The sequence below is a fragment of the Neoarius graeffei genome, chromosome 12 (genome assembly GCF_027579695.1).
Source record: "Neoarius graeffei isolate fNeoGra1 chromosome 12, fNeoGra1.pri, whole genome shotgun sequence".
NCBI lineage: Eukaryota > Metazoa > Chordata > Actinopteri > Siluriformes > Ariidae > Neoarius > Neoarius graeffei.
Window position 1 is genome coordinate 70596370 of NC_083580.1, and position 18257 is coordinate 70614626.

At 40.1% G+C, this 18257-nt stretch overlaps 1 protein-coding gene across 1 annotated transcript; it reads right to left on the reverse strand.

Moving 5' to 3' along the window:
- Positions 1 to 691: 691 nt before the first annotated feature.
- Positions 692 to 16916, reverse strand: LOC132894808 (potassium channel subfamily K member 4). Its single transcript, XM_060934922.1, has 6 exons — positions 16728 to 16916; positions 11575 to 11689; positions 11264 to 11424; positions 10894 to 11080; positions 4271 to 4413; positions 692 to 1312 (listed from the first exon to the last, which is right to left on the reverse strand). The coding sequence occupies exons 1-6, from the start codon at positions 16914 to 16916 to the stop codon at positions 692 to 694; spliced, it is 1416 nt and encodes a 471-aa protein (XP_060790905.1).
- Positions 16917 to 18257: the final 1341 nt, after the last annotated feature.

Here is an 18257-nt window from a genome sequence, read left to right on the forward strand (position 1 = left end):
ATTATTGAGATTTTTTTAGATCACATTTTAGGAGCCTTTAATTCGTGAATACAGACAATTTCTGTGGGAAAAATGTATAATTAGCATATTAACTGCAGTGATTAGATAAAAGAAGAAGAAGAAGAAGAAGAAGAAACCCTGAGTTTGTGGGGTTAAGCAACAATGGCAATAAATCAATAACCTCAATAACTTCCATATTATCAGACTCCTGTCAGATGCATACACAACGTTCAGTTTAATTTTAGTTCCACAAAATAACTGCTGATAAGTGTAGTTATCTTCTCCTACGTCCATTTTGAAAATGAGCAAAAGGGGAACCAAAAAGCGTGATATGGAAAAGGCACCAGGGCCAAACATCTGGGTCAATACAAGGCATCAGAATGTAATATCAGAGAATGTTTGGATCTGTAGTATAGTCAGGTTGGGTTTTGTTTTTTTTTATTGTAAAGAACACAAAAGCAGGCTGAAGGCCACTAGGACAAGAGCTGAATGTGCTCGAACTTATGAAATCCAGCTGCAGCTCCAAGAACAGCCACCAGATAGCGTTAAGAGCTTTTCTTTGGTGTCTGTGCATATGGCTGAGTTCCCATTTTGCTAAATCAGGCATGAAGAGATTGACAACAGGGGAAGTGCAAACTAGTGAAGTCTTTCCAACCAACCCTAAAATGCACTTCTGAGGGATGCCTGCTAGTTAAGGCTGTGGTGAAGCGGGCGGGGTGTTATTAGGTGGCGTTATTAGAATTACTCCATTGGGCATTGTGTGCTGCTGCTTGGAGGGGCTAGTCTTGAGTGTTTTCTTTCCTGTTGTTCTCCTGGGACGTCTCCTCTTAGCCTTATGCAGTGCAGCCATTTGGGATTCCGGTCTGTCCAGGAGCGGGTCCAGGTGAAGTTTGCCACTAACAGCATCTGAGGACTCATCAATATAGGCTAGATTTTCTCCAAAGTAATCTAATGGTTGTGAGAATGTAGGATCTGTTATTTCTTTCCTCCTGATCATGTCTGGCACCTTCTCCAGCTGGGTTGCCTCTGAGCTCGGCTCAGATTCCGAGTATGATTCGTTGGATGTATATGAGTATGAGGAGGATCCAGATTCAGATTGGTCATCATAATATCTGTCCTCTTGTCTCCTGCTTTCTCCTGGACCAGTATTGCCTGGACCACTTTGGCTGGTTCCGTGACTACGGGTGCCATGGCGACGTCTTCGCCGTCGGCGCTTAAACGGGTCGTCCAGCTTGCCAGCAATGCGGAAGTCCACAGACATGTTCTGGATATTCTGGGTCCAGTCAGTAGCATGTGCTCGGAGTCCTTCCATCTGGGAAAGGGGAACAGATTTACAGATGCATTGTTTTTATTCTGTAAGGATAGTAGATATTTTTATATCCACATTCACTGGCTATGCTCAATCGCGTACTCTGATTAGCTACTCTACTACTAGGTTATCAGCTCATATACCATGAGTAGAGAAAAACAAAATGGTGGAGCGTTTTGCTGAACCATCCGAGGACGAAATAAAAACTCGACTCAAAAACAAAACCCCCAAAATACAAAAAAGCAACAAAATATGGAATGAAAGTATTACACTACGTTCAGACTGCAACCTGAAACGACCCATATCCGATTTGTTGTGAAATCCGATTTTTTTGTTAGGCCGTTCACATTACCAATTATATGAGACTTGTATGCGATCTCCAATATGAACGGAAAACGACCCAAAAGTGTCACGCATGCGCAAATTGACACGTAATAAGCACATCTACGTAATACGTAAAAAAAAAAAAAAGCGCACTCTTCAAGCTTTACTTTGCAAGTAAAGCATGGAGATGATGCGAGACCTGGCGATGTGGTTTTTGTGGCGGCGGCGGAACTCACACAATAATCTGATTAATGTGGGCAGCAGACTAATGAGACCGAAGGTGTCAAATTACTGGAAATTTCCAGAACAATCTTATAATCTTGTAATACAGGATGGTTTAAGTTATAAATCAGTTATAGAAACTGTTTTATTTAATCAGGCTAACAGATCAACATCCAGGTCCCTACCAAATCCACCATTAGCTTGATCAATTCTATAAAAGTCTATTTAAATTCTGAAAACTGTACAAATGTTGTTGTTTTCCACCAAAGAGGCGGGATTAGCCAACGCAGAATAGTGACGTTTGTCTCTTGTTGATGACGTGTAGGTCGCATGAATGCGACCTGTCCGGTCAGACTGCAGTCGCATGTGAAAATAACGGATATGCATCAGAATTAGGACCACATATCCAAGCGGCCTGGGTCGCATGTGAAAAAAATCGGATCTGTGTCGTTCAGATTGTCAATAACAAATCGGATACAGGTCGCATATGGGCAAAAAAATTGGATATGGGTCGTTTCAGGGTGCAGTCTGAACGTAGTCTTAGGTGGAAAGAATGTATAATTTTTTTAATTTTTCAAGAATTAGCATTTTCCACAAATTGCTACTGTAATTTTGCTGGTTTATTAAGCAGAAATTATTTTGTTGGACGTTTTGTATAGTTTTAATTTATCGAATTTGCAAAAAATAAAAATGCTCTGTTTTTCAAAATCCAGTGAATGTGGATATAATAAAACAATTATTCCACTCAATCTCGTCGTACATGGCTTATAGCCAACTCAGTGCTATCAGCTCATGTACGAGTCGATTTCGTAGAATAATTGTTAAATATAGCATCAAGCAAGATAAGGCCTGGTTTGGAGTCAAACTGGTCTGGAAGCAGTCCAAAGTGAGTAATTACCTCCATCTGAGGTACATACTGGTATAAGATCAATAATCTACCATATGTACCATAAGAGGGAAGCTGTAGGGTGCCAGTGAGTGAAACGAATTTTAATTTGTTTCCATTTAATGATATTTAATGTTCTGGCAGTGCCTTGTATAAGAATTAACCCCATATTTACCTTTTCCACATTTTGTAGTGATACAACCTGGAACTGAAATAGACTTAACTGGGATTATATATCATAAATTTGCACAAAATTGCCCATAATTTAGAAACTAGCCCTGTGTCTGAAATCACTCACTCATTCACTACTCCCTACTCACTATACTGGAAATTACTATATAGAGGACTATATAGTGAGCTCATTGATAAAATGAAAAAACACTTTCGGACACTTATCCGTCCTGCTGTTATTTACATCATTACTGTCGCACAATTAAAACATGCCAGATCAGTCGGCTGGTGGGTTTTCAAAATAATAAATACATGTGATAAATCCATATTATACTGAGCGTATTTCCCACATTAATAAATACAAAGTACTCTGTGTCTGCTGCATCTTTCAGTTCTTTTAAATCAAGGCTGAATATCTACTTTCTTCTTTGCCGCTGCCTTTTATTAAATCAAATTTGAGGCTTTTGATTTGATTTATTTCAGCGTGACCACAATGCATGATGGTAATGATGATATTGCTTGGTTAGTGACTATCGTTTGTACACTACTTTTCATGATGCATTGTGGGATACTTTAGGTGCACTATATAGGGTGTAATAATGCTCACTATCAGACAGCACTACAAAATGGCGAATTCACTATATAGTCCACTATATAGGGAGTAGGAAGTGATTTCAGACACAGGGTAGGAAAATTTAAATAATTTGCTAATGTAGTTACACATACAAAAAGTAAAAGTTATAAATGGATAAGTATTTACCCCTGTTGACATAAAAGCCCTAAATTAATTCTTGACATTAAAAGTTGTATAATAAGTTAAATGGTGTCCATCTGTGTGCAATTAAGTGTCAAATGTTCTCCATACAAATACAGAGCATCATGAAGACTAAGGAGCCATCAAAACAAGTCTAGGACAAAAAAAATCAATCAGGGATTAATTATCTCAAATTTTACAAGTCCCATGCAACACCATTAAATACATTAATAAAAAATATAGGAAGAATATGGAACAATCACAAGTCTACCCTGAGGGGGCCGACTACCAAAGCTCAGTGATTGGGTAAAAAGGGCATTAGTCAGTGAAGCAACCCCATTCACAGCAACAGAGGGTGAATACTTATACAACAGAAACGTTCAAGTGGGTAAACACTTATTCAAGTCACTGTATGTGGCACATCCCTACAGGGCTTTTAACTGTGGCAAGAATCCCAATTGTTTCAATATATCATCAGCTACCATCCTTATTAGGATGAGGAATAACATAAGCTCTATAAAGAAGTAATGAGATGTCAGTGTAGGCATGTAACTGCAAAACTAAAAGGCGTCAGTACACAACACTAGTTTTGTCTGTAACTTACCTCAGCACGGGTTTTTCTGGACAGGACTCGTAGCCAGTTCCCAATCATGGTGAGGATGGAGGCAAAGTAAGCCAATCCAAGTAGAATCCAGAACCACACCAGAGGTTTATACCAGTGCTCTGTGCCCTTAACACCGCCATCACCTAAGCAAGAGGTGTAAAGTAATTAAATGACTTACACTAAGGTAAATATGCTAATAGCTGACTAGAAGAGTTACAGTGGTGCTTGAAAGTTTGTGAACCCTTTAGAATTTTCTATATTTCTGCATAAATATGACCTAAAACATCATCAGATTTTCACACAAGTCCTAAAAGTAGATAAACAGAACCTAGTTAAACAAATGAGACACAAATATTATACTTGGTCATTTATTTATTTATTGAGAAAAATGATCCAATATTACATATCTGTGAGTGGCAAAAGTATGTGAACCTCTAGGATTAGCAGTTCATTTGAAGGTGAAATTAGAGTCAGGTGTTTTCAATCAGTTGGATGACAATCAGGTGTGAGTGGGCACCCTGTTTTATTTAAAGAACAGGGATCTATCAAAGTATGATCTTCACAACGCATGTTTGTGGAAGTGTATCATAGCACGAACAAAGGAGATTTCTGAGGACCTCAGAAAAAGCGTTGTTGATGCTCATCAGGCTGGAAAAGGTCACAAAACCATCTCTAAAGAGTTTGGACTCCACCAATCCACAGTCAGACAGATTGTGTACAAATGGAGGAAATTCAAGACCATTGTTACCCTCTCCAGGAGTGGTCGACTAACAAAGATCACTCCAAGAGGAAGGCGTGTAATAGTCGGCGAGGTCACAAAGGACCCCAGGGTAACTTCTAAGCAACTGAAGGCCTCTCTCACATTGGCTAATGTTAATGTTCATGAGTCCACCATCACGAGAATACTGAACAACAATGGTGTGCATGGCAGGGTTGCAAGGAGAAAGCCACTGCTCTCCAAAAAGAACATTGCTGCTCATCTGCAGTTTGCTAAAGATCACGTGGACAAGCCAGAAGGCTATTGGAAAAATGTTTTGTGGACGGATGAGACCAAGCTAGAACTTTTTGGTTTAAATGAGAAGCGTTATGTTTGGAGAAAGGAAAACACTGCATTCCAGCATAAGAACCTTATCCCATCTGTGAAACATGGTGATGGTAGCCTCATGGTTTGGGCCTGTTTTGCTGCATCTGGGCCAGGAGGGTTTGCCATCATTGATGGAACAATGAATTCTGAATTATACCAGCGAATTCTAAAGGAAAATGTCAGGACATCTGTCCATGAGCTGAATCTCAAGAGAAGGTGGGTCATGTAGCAAGACAACGACCTTAAGCACACAGAGTTGAAGCTGTTCTGTACGGAGGAATGGGCTAAAATTCCTCCAAGCCGGTGTGCAGGACTGATCAACAGTTACCGGAAATGTTTAGTTGCAGTTATTGCTGCACAAGGGGGTCACACCAGATACTGAAAGCAAAGGTTCGCATACTTTTGCCACTCACAGATATGTAATATTGGATCATTTTCCTCAAAAAATAAATAAATAAATGACCAAGTATAATATTTTTGTCTCATTTGTTTAACTGGGTTCTCTTTATCTACTTTTAGGGCTTGTGTGAAAATCTGATGATGTTTTAGGTCATATTTATACAGAAATATAGAAAATTCTAAAGGGCTCACAAACTTTCAAGCACCACTGTAGCTATGGATATTCTTACAGTCGTCCAGAAGGGAATAAAGCCAGACCTGAGCTGATAAATAACCAGCAGTGGTTCCTGACTATAAATTTTGATGAGGTAGGACAACATTAAAATTGACATAGCCATTAACAAAAAGTTAATTTGAGATGCTATCATAATTAACATATTCTATAGGGTATTATCAAGTGAATTTTTAAGATAACCCCATAATAAGCAGTTGAGAATCAACAACAAACAGCCATACAAAGAAATCATACAAAGAAAGACTTATTCAATTCGATTTGTTACCGCTTACCTATGACTGCGATGTCAAGGACTTAGTTTTTCTTTATAAGGTTTTATATGGACATGATGACACTAATACTATTTTCTTAAAATATGTAAGTCATGGTCACGCACGACGATCCCATCCATCCATTATCTGTAGCTGCTTATCCTGTTCTACAGGGTCGCAGGCAAGCTGGAGCCTATCCCAGGTGACTACGTGCAAGAGGCGGGGTACACCCTGGACAAGTCGCCAGGTTATCGCAGGGCTGACATAGAGACAAACAACCATTCACACCTACGGTCAATTTAGAGCCACCAATTAACCAAACCTGTATGTCTTTGGGGGAAACCAGAGCACCCAGAGGAAACCCACGCAGAGACGGGGAGAACATGCAAACTACACACAGAAAGGCCCTCGCCGGCTACTGGGCTCGAATCCAGGACCTTCTTGCTGTGAGGCGACAGTGCTAACCACTACACCACCCTGCTGCCATGACAATCCCAGTTTAGCGAAATTAAGTACTTAGAAACACCATTTTGTAAAACCGCCGTGCTAAACTCTGGAACCTTATATGCAAATTAGCTACACCTATTAACTTCCTTAGTTTAAAGTCTTTCAAGGTTTTTGTGACTAATGTGTACAAGGATCAGTTAATTAACGTTTTTGATACTGACAGGCCTTGCTCATGGAGCCTCTGTCATAATTGTGGTTGCCACTGGCAACAATAAATTTTATTTCTTTTGCCTAAATCCTTCAAGATTTCTAATGTTTTAGTAGGGAGGTGCCTTACATGGGACTCTAGGTCCCGTTCGTGCCTATGCTTTTGGACCTTCCTGTTTTGCTTTTTTCCGTTGGTTTTATTTCATTTGCATGTCTTGAAAATTTGTAGGTTTGGTGTTTGAAGGCCAGTAAAGCTGTTAAAGCTAGACGGCCTTTCAATTTCATAAAATCGGTGAAATTTAGTTCCCTCTGAAATTTTGTCATTGTGATACATGTTTATTTCTGTAATATCTAACAAAATATCAGGCCGTTCTGTGGCTGGGAAGTTATTTAATTTGAGGGGATTAAAGCAAATAATATGCATGAAATCGCTCGCTTCACACAGTCAAGCAGACAGAGGAAGTCCGTGTGTGTGCGTGCACAGGTTTACCTTTGAGAGTGCACTGACAGTTCCGTCGTTGTCACTAAACGAACAGCTGATCACACCGAGCTGCTTGCTGACCGCTGATATTTATTAGTTTGATATTTCCTGCGTTTCCTTCCCTTCGCAACGTAATGTATTTTCTTCTCGCTTTCCGTTACTGTAGTCGGTCTTTCACATTTCATTCGCACGTTCGCGTCTTCCATTTTTCTCTCCTGTTTCAAATTTGTATCCCACAATGCCTTGCACGAATGGGGAAAGCCCACCACGTCATGCATGACATAGTATCTTGAATTGGGTCATGGTGAAGCAGGAAAAAATAACAGAGAATTTAGGGCCACATGGCCCTAAATTCATTAATTGTTCTATTAAAAAAAAAAAACAACTAATAAAATTGTAAGTCTGTGATTCAAATTCAGTAGCTTTCAGTCCACCAAACAAAAATAATTGGGCGTCAGGGAAAATTCTTTTTATGACCTACACTTGAAACATCTGAAAGGCAGTATAGCTTTAAAAAAAATACAGCATGCTGTCTAGCAGCTCATTCTGAGCGGTTTTAGATGTTCCTTTGTTGAATTGTGTTCAGTACAGCAGTTGTTTCCCATTGCAGTTTGTGAGCTGCACACAGAAGAGCTAATATGATTAATCAGGGTTGCGAGGTTTCAACAAAAATTTACAGCCAAGCTACAATTCAAAAACCACACAAAAGATCTGAAACTAGCCCAAAATGTTCGGGCGCTGGAGAAGAGAGATATTCTTTTCTTCTTTTTCTCAGCATTTGCATGTGAAACAAGGACACCTTCATGCACACACTTTTCTGATGTACAGATATTATCCACTCCACAATCCCTCTTTCCCTCTGCCTTTCTTTGCAGTACCCCTCTGTATCTCACAATAGAACTTTGCACATCATAGACACACTGTCTGCGCTTACAGTTTGTATTTGTTTGTAGAAATATAAAAGATATAATTCCAATTATTTGCTTTGAAACAGTAGCAAGATCTTGGTAGCCACAGAGTATTTTGAAACCAACCCCTAGTAACCCTGCCCTGTTCGCTGCCAGTGTTACACGAGTACTACTTTAAAAAGAAATGATGCCTATTTTAACCCCTCACTTTTATAATAACTATATAATAATTTTAGCTGAACCATTGTGCATGATTTTTTCAAGATAATACAGTCTATGCTTTTAAAGTAAAAAAAAAATTGAGAGAATGACTATTTTATATTCTGCGACATACGTCTCAGCTATATTTGCTTTTTTGTTACAAGCTAGAACGAGTATTTTTAACATTCCAGTTAATAGAAATGTACAAAACATGCTCAAATACATAGAGTACAGTGGAAAATCTATTGTTTTGTAGACATCAGACTACATACTATACACCAGAAAGTTAACTCTTATTATTCTATCCACATTCACTGGATACGAGCAATCATGCGTTCTGATTGGCTGCTCTTCTACTAGGATATCAGCTCATATACCGTGAGTAGAGAAAAGCAAAACGGCGGAAGGTGTTGCTGAACCAGCTGAGGGTAAAATAAAATTATTATAGCATTTTTCACAAATTACTACTGTTATTTTGCCGGTTTGTTTACAACCCCGATTCCAAAAAAGTTGGGACAAAGTACAAATTGTAAATAAAAACGGAATGCAATAATTTACAAATCTCAAAAAGTGATATTGTATTCACAATAGAACATAGACAACATATCAAATGTCGAAAGTGAGACATTTTGAAATTTCATGCCAAATATTGGCTCATTTGAAATTTCATGACAGCAACACATCTCAAAAAAGTTGGGACAGGGGCAATAAGAGGCTGGAAAAGTTAAAGGTACAAAAAAGGAACAGCTGGAGGACCAAATTGCAACTCATTAGGTTAATTGGCAATAGGTCATTAACACGACTGGGTATAAAAAGAGCATCTTGGAGTGGCAGCGGCTCTCAGAAGTAAAGATGGGAAGAGGATCACCAATCCCCCTAATTCTGCGCCGACAAATAGTGGAGCAATATCAGAAAGGAGTTCGACAGTGTAAAATTGCAAAGAGTTTGAACATATCATCATCATCTACAGTGCATAATATCATCAAAAGATTCAGAGAATCTGGAAGAATCTCTGTGCGTAAGGGTCAAGGCTGGAAAACCATACTGGGTGCCCGTGATCTTCAGGCCCTTAGACGGCACTGCATCACATACAGGCATGCTTCTGTATTGGAAATCACAAAACGGGCTCAGGAATATTTCCAGAGAACGTTATCTGTGAACACAATTCACCGTGCCATCTGCCGTTGCCAGCTAAAACTCTATAGTTCAAAGAAGAAGCCGTATCTAAACACGATCCAGAAGCGCAGACGTCTTCTCTGGGCCAAGGCTCATTTAAAATGGACTGTGGCAAAGTGGAAAACTGTTCTGTGGTCAGATGAATCAAAATTTGAAGTTCTTTATGGAAATCAGGGACGCCGTGTCATTCGGACTAAAGAGGAGAAGGACGACTCAAGTTGTTATCAGCGCTCAGTTCAGAAGCCTGCATCTCTGATGGTATGGGGTTGCATTAGTGCGTGTGGCATGGGCAGCTTACACATCTGGAAAGACACCATCAATGCTGAAAGGTATATCCAGGTTCTAGAGCAACATATGCTCCCATCCAGACGATGTCTCTTTCAGGGAAGACCTTGCATTTTCCAACATGACAATGCCAAACCACATACTGCATCAATTACAGCATCATGGCTGCGTAGAAGAAGGGTCCGGGTACTGAACTGACCAGCCTGCAGTCCAGATCTTTCACCCATAGAAAACATTTGGCACATCATAAAACGGAAGATACGACAAAAAAGACCTAAGACAGTTGAGCAACTAGAATCCTACATTAGACAAGAATGGGTTAACATTCCTATCCCTAAACTTGAGCAACTTGTCTCCTCAGTCCCCAGACGTTTACAGACTGTTGTAAAGAGAAAAGGGGATGTCTCACAGTGGTAAACATGGCCTTGTCCCAACTTTTTTGAGATGTGTTGTTGTCAGGAAATTTAAAATCACCTAATTTTTCTCTTTAAATGATACATTTTCTCAGTTTAAACATTTGATATGTCATCTATGTTCTATTCTGAATAAAATATGGAATTTTGAAACTTCCACATCATTGCATTCCGTTTTTATTTACAATTTGTACTTTGTCCCAACTTTTTTGGAATTGGGGTTGTACATTCTAAGCGGAAATGATTTTGTCGAACGTTTTGCATAAAGTTTTTATTTATCGAATTTGCAAAAAAAAAAAAATGCTCTGTTTCTCAAAATCCAGTGAATATGGATAGAATAAAACAGTTATTCCACTCAATCTCATCATACATGGCTTATAGCCAACTCGGTGCTACGTGCCTTGTCGGCTATCAGCTCATGTACGACTTGATTTCGTGGAATAATTGTTAACTATGTTTTTTTTTGAGCGATCATGGCAGTATTTCATATCATGGAACTAACATTATAATGGATTAAATGAGGCTTTGAAATATACCTGCTACATAGTCGCCAAAGCCGACAGTGGTAAGGGTGATGACCACAAAGTAGGCGGATTCTAGTAAGGACCACTTCTCCACCTCCTGGAAGACCAGTGTAGGCACAAAGACGAAGAGTATGCAGCCCAGCAGGATGGACAGCACAGCGGTGATGATGCGAACAATAGTGGAACTCACTTTCCACTTCTGTCAGCATTAGAACAGAAACAAGAAATTACAGAAAATTAGGAGGCAAAATTGAAAGGTTCAAACGTTAATGTTTTTAGAGTGGCCATTAAGAATGTGTAATGAAATACATGCCAATGTAAAGGTGAATTTAAACAGTGATGTTTGTTCATCATCATCATCATCATCATCTCAGTCTCTCACCAGGAAGAGCATCTCTATCTTAGCAATAGCGTTCCTCAGCCCTGTTCCTAAATGGTCCCCTACTCCAGCTAGCAGGAACCCAAACATAGGGATCCCCACCAGGGCATAGCAGATACAGAACAGCTGTCCCCATTCTGTCTTTGGGGAGATGTTCCCATAACCTGGAGCCCACAGGAAAATGCTATGTGATTTGAGGCCCTGATATTTATAGAGAACTTGCAGGGTGAACAATCCATACAATGCTTGAAGCAGGCCAATGCCTTGGAGTTAAAAGGGAGCAGGACTCATGCAGCATTGTCGAAATGCCATACCAATGGTGGTGATGATCGTGCCAGAGAAGAAGAAAGCGCTGGCAAGGTCCCAGCTGCTGCTGAATGTGTCATTGTTCTTTGGGTCAACACCAGCCCCAATGGCATCTGTAACCTTCTGCAGAGACATAAAGAATAATAGTTTAGATGGCTGGTATGTTTAGACAGCAACTAAGTACACACCAGGCCAGCATTCCTTCCACTTGATCAGATTACTGTGTATAAGGCATCATTGTGTAACCGTGTGCTGAAATTGTGGCAATGAAAATATCACCAGCCATCAGTTGTGTTTTTTTTTTTTCTTTCTAATTAGCTTAGGGCAAATGTCATGGATGTAACAATGAGAGATGACTGCCAATTTAAGTTGAACATAACATCAGGTGATTCCTTCTGCTCTGTACACTGTGGCCATTTTACTGTATTAGGTAGACTTGATATGGTGCACTTCTGTAGGTAAAAAAAAAGAAGAAGCAAAACTCCCTTCCCACTTTCCATTGATGAAAAGGATGAATGAGGGTAGATCAATATTTTAGATTTATTTACATATACAGTACTGTGCAAAAGTCTTTGTGCTGTAGACCAAAAAATGGCTTAAAAATAATGAAATGACATGTTTCAACATTAAAAAAAATACTATAAACAGGAAGCAGTAAGCCATAATAAATGAAACAAAGTCAATATTTGCTGTGAGGCGACCCTTTGCTCTTCAAAAAATAGTAGTCTCAGGTACGATGAGTGCAGTCTGATAAGGAACTGAGCTGTAGGTTTTACTGAGCATCTTCCAGAACCAGCCACAGTTCTTCTGGACACTTTGGTTGTCACACTCGCGTCTTCATTTTGCACCAAAACCCAGTAGCCTTCATTATGTTTTCTTTTTTAATCTGAAAAGTGGTCTCTTATGTCATATGCTGCTTACAGTGCCTTGAAAAAGTATTCATACCCCTTGAACTTTTTCACATTTTTCCACCTTACAACCACGAACTTAAGTTTTTTATTGAGATTTTATGTGATAGACCAACACAGAGTAGCACATAATTGTGAAGTGAAATGAAAATGATAAATGGTCTTCAAAATTTTAAACAAATAAAAATCTGAAAAAAATGTGATGTGCATTAGTATTCAGCCCCCCTGTGTCAATACTTTGTAGAGCCACCTTTTGTTGCAATTATAGCTGCAAGTCTTTTGTGGTATGTCTCTACCAGCTTTGCACATCTAGACACTGAAATTTTTGCCCATTCTTCTTTGCAAAATAGCTCAAGCTCAGCCAGATTGGATGGAGAGCGTCTGTGAACAGCAATTTTCAAGTCTTGCCACAGATGCTCAATGGGATTTAGGTCTGGACTTTGACTGGGCCATTCTAACACATGAATATTCTTTGATCTAAACCATTCCATTGTAGCTCTGGCTGTATGTTTAGGGTCATTGTCTTGCTGGAAGGTGAATCTCCTTCCCAGTCTCAAGTCTTTTGCAGCCTCCAACAGGTTTTCTTCTAGGATTGCCCTGCATTTAGCTCCATCCATCTTCCCATCAACTCTGACCAGCTTCCCTGTCCCTGCTGAAGAAAAGCATCCCCATAGCATGATGCTGCCACCACCATGTTTCACAGTGGGGATGGTGTGTGCAGGGTGATGAGCAGTGTTAGTTTTCCGCCACACTTAGCGCTTTGCATTTAGGCCAAAAAGTTCAACTTTGGTCTCATCTGACCAAAGCACCTTCTTCCACATGTTTGCTGTGTCCCCTACATGGCTTCTTATGCCTGTCTTTCAACAATGGCTTTCTTCTTGCCACTCTTCCAAAAAAGGCCAGATTTGTGGAATGTACGACTTATAGTTGTCCTGTGCACAGATTCTCCCACCTGAGCTGTAGATTTCTGCAGCTCCTCCAGAGTGATCATGGGCCTCTTGGCTGCTTCTCTGACCAGTGCTCTCCTTGCTCGCTCTGTCAGTTTAGGTGGACGGCCATGTCTTGGTAGGTTTGCAGTTGTGCCATACTTTTTCCATTTTTGAATGATGGATTGAACAGTGCTTCTTGAGATGTTCAGAGCTTGGGATATTTTTCTATAACCTAACCCTGCTTTAAACTTCTCCAGAACTTTATCCCTGACCTGTCTGGTGAGTTCTTTGGTCTTCATGATGCTGTTTGTTCTTCAGTGTTCTCTAACAAACCACTGAGGCCTTCACAGAACAAGTGTATTTATGCTGAGGGTAAATTACACACAGTAGGACTCTATTAACTAATTAGATGACTTCTGAAGGCAATTGATTGCACTGGATTGTATTTAGAGGTATCAGAGTACAGGGGGGCTGAATACTAATGCACACCACATTTTTCAGATTTTTATTTGTTTAAAATTTTGAAGACCATTTATCATTTTCGTTTCAATTCACAATTATGTGCTACTCTGTGTTGGTCTATCACATAAAATCTCAATAAAAAACTTTTAAGTTCGTGGTTGTAAGGTGGAAAAATGTGAAAAAGTTCAAGGGGTATGAATACTTTTGCAAGGCACTGTAGATACAGACTTTTTTTTCTGTAACATTTAATTTAGTTCTGGAAAATGAACATTTGGACTCTAAAATGTTTTTGTACTGACTCGATAATGTAGAAGTCATAAAATAGAAATCTATAACAAAGTTTGTATGGGAAAAAAAAGTTGGGTGCCTAAGACTTTTGCGCAGTATTTTATCTAATCTCATCTCATTATCTCTAGCCGCTTTATCCTTCTACAGGGTCGCAGGCAAGCTGGAGCCTATCCCAGCTGACTACGGGCGAAAGGCGGGGTACACCCTGGACAAGTCGCCAGGTCATCACAGGGCTGACACATAGACACAGACAACCATTCACACTCACACCTACGGCCAATTTAGAGTCACCAGTTAACCTAACCTGCATGTCTTTGGACTGTGGGGGAAACCAGAGCACCCGGAGGAAACCCACGCGGACACGGGCAGAACATGCAAACTCCGCACAGAAAGGCCCTTGCCGGCCACGGAGCTCGAACCCGGACCTTCTTGCTGTGAGGCGACAGCGCTAACCACTACACCACCATGCCGCCCCCGCAGTATTTTATAATGGCTCATAATTATAGCTACAGTGTAGGTGTATTTGATAATTTGGCAGCATCAAATGCTTGGATTTAGACTTGAGCTATCTAGAGATATCGCAAAAATGGTCCTCCATAGACTTTCACCGAGTTTCTGTTTGAGTAACGATAATGTATACTCATGTATAAAAGCATAAAAAGCAACTTAAGATGATGAGGTTGTTTGGGCAGTTAATAATATGTAATATATCTATCAGTCAGTATTGTCATATTAACCGAACAACTAGAATTCAACCCAGTAGCTCCTGTTACTTGTATACCCTGGCCTGTGCTATAGTTGCTTGGAATAAAATTTCCTTAAATTAAATTATGCAAGTGTGACATTTTTACTTCCTCTCACATACTGTATGAACACAAATGTCTGATGATTAAGTGAAAATGTTTTCACATGACGTAGATTTGTATTTATCTGAAATGGAATATGCCAATGCATCAAATGCATTTTTTTTTTTTTTGCTAAGAGTCAGGCCTCATTTTACTACATTTCTGAAGCACTGGCAAGTTTGACTGGCTTTCTGGCTGGTTCCTGATTTGGACAGTTGCCGCTCAGAGTGTTTTCTCTAATGAAATTCTCCTCGGTGTTTGGAAGCAAAATGAGCAAACTGGTCACTGAAGATATACTCTTATTGCGCCAACATTCCGCCATCTTGTAGACCCGCCATCATTTCACTACACACAATGGGACAAGGCAATGCCTTGCCATTTTGGCAAGCCATCTGCAGTATGCAAATTTTAACACAAAATGACATTTATAGCCCAACTGTTGACAATTATTAGCTCATCCGGCCAACAGGCGATGAGTTTATGCCATCATGTGTTGTCTGTCCCGCGTCATCCACATTTCACGAAAATCGCTTCTTCTCTCTCAAGTCTTCATCGATTTTTACTCTTTTTGGCAGGAAGGTAGGTCTGCCTGGGGTGCATATAGCTTCTACCCAAATTTGCATAATTGCAATTAATAATGAAGATATGGAGTAATTAATCAATCCTTAATGAGCAGTTTCCACACAAATCACTTCTTCTCCCTCAGTTCTTCACCGATTTTGATTCTTTCTGGCATGAAGGTAGGGGGACCTAGGGTGCATATAACTTCTACCCAGGTTTTCTTAATTACAATTATTAATGAAGTTATGGACTATTTAAGCCTTAATGAGCAGTTCAACAAAAATTACTTCTTCTCGGTCAATTCTTCGCTATTTTGGATTCTTTCTGACAAATAGGTCAGTATTCCTAGGGTGTATATAGCTTCTATATATAGCTTGTATATAGTGTATATAGGGCGGTACTGTGGTGTAGTGGTTAGCGCTGTCACCTCACAGCAAGAAGGTCCGGGTTCGAGCCCCGTGGCTGGCGAGGGCCTTTCTGTGCGGAGTTTGCATGTTCTCCCCGTGTCCGCGTGGGTTTCCTCCGGGTGCTCCGGTTTCCCCAACAGTCCAAAGACATGCAGGTTAGGTTAACTGGTGACTCTAAATTGACCGTAGGTGTGAATGTGAGTGTGAATGGTTGTCTGTGTCTATGTGTCAGCCCTGTGATGACCTGGCAACTTGTCCAGGGTGTACCCCACCTTTCGCCCGTAGTCAGCTGGGATAGGCTCCAGCTTGCCTGCGACCCTGTAGAACAGGATAAAGCGGCTAGAGATAATGAGATGATGAGATAGTGTATATAGCTTGCACCATTTATTGCACAAGGTGGCCCACTTTAGATCATTCCTTCTGGACTAGACAGGGCCAGACTGAGCTACGCTATCATTGATGGTCTCATTATTTCACTGCATCAGCAGTAAGCTAGGATTTAAAATATGCATCATGTTTTCATAGAGATGTGTGTTGTGGAAGTCAATGCAGGTTAATTTTAAAGTTGTATACACCAGTAAAACCAAGCATTTCACAATATACCTCCTCAACAATTCTGAAACCAGAATAAAATATATTTTGAGGTTTGCTGTTTGAGCATTCCATTAAGACATAAAAGGACAAAGGACACATTTAGATCAATTACATTAACATTCTTCATTTAATACCAGTAGGAATAACTACTTTTTTGTTTCCTGTACCTCAATCAGTGCTTGGAGTATATCAGGGCTCACGCAAGTATAATTTTCTAGGAATTCCCGTCGGGTGTCCAGAAGCTTGATGTGGATTCCTTCCTCATATGGAGACTCTAGGAAGTGAAACACTAGCGCTCCCATGACCAGGTAGACCACCACAGATGCCAGGATGCACAGCAGCGTAGAGCAGCGCATTGCTGTTCTTCTGTTCAGGCCCGAGGCCACTTGCTTCCTACCCCTGCTGCCAGTGCTGCTCCTGTCTGTGCCAAGCCTGAGCAAGTAACAACAGACTCAAAAAGAAATCCTTTAGAGTGCAAAACCTTTCAGTTGTTTTAGTTTTGTCATCAGATTAATCAGTCGATAATGACTGATGGACCAATTAGCTCGTTAATGTGTTTTTATTTTAAACTCAATAGAAGTGATTCACCACAGGAGCGCAGAGTCGACTAGTAATGGCCGTAAACCATTAATTTGAGCATTTCATTGACACACAAGGACGGATCATGGAACAGATAAAATCTCAGAGTTTAGTTTTCGTTCGTTTCATACTCACACCAGCATACATAAAAATTAGACTGATATTTTATGGACTAAAGAAGGAAATTAAGACTTCCATGTGTACTGTCTAGTTTCAATCTTGACAATAGATTTCTACTGTGTCTATTCATGGGCATTAATCTTATTATAGCTTTAACGTTATTAAAGGTATACTTTTTAAAATTATTATTATGGCCAAGTTCTTGCCCGAACTGATATTCACATCATCGGTTTTTCTTTGGCTAATTAGACACAAGGTACACCACCACACTTGCCAGAGCAGCTGGGGATTAGGTACCTTGCTCAAGGGCACTTGAGCCAGTCCTACTGGTTTGGGGAACTGAACCAGTGACCTTTTGGTCCCAAAGCTGTTTCTCTAACAATATGGAATGGCTTCCCTTAAAGATATAAACCATTGTTTATCAGTCTAATGTCTATCCAGGAATGGTAAATACCTGAGTACTATTTTGTTCTTTGTTACCAAAGTATCGTTTTGGAGCATTTTTGCTTTATTTGAGTGTTCTTAAACATGAATATTGCAAGTTGGCCTAGTGGTTAGTGTGTCTGCCTCTTGATCAGGAGATCGTAAGTTCTATTCACGGTCGGGTCATACCAAAGACCATTGTGAAAATGGTACCTACTGCTGTCTGGCAAGGCACGCTGTAATACAGATGTGAGTGGGGAGTCAAACTCTCACAGTTACCAGAGGACTAGCCCCCCACTGTAACCTATGCAATAGGCGAGAGGCCAAGGGCTACGGAAACAGAGATCAGCGCTGCCCTATGCGCCACATGAGATGGGAAGGGACTTTTAAAAGTGAAAAATAAATTTAAGTACACTTAATTACATTTGTAAGTAAAAAAAAAACCTCATGCTTTTTACTCCCTAAATTTTGATTTAGACTTTAAGAAGAAGAACAACTTTATTCATCACACGCTTGTGAAATTCCTCTCTGCATTTAACCCATCTGAAGCAGTGAACACACACATGAGCAATGAG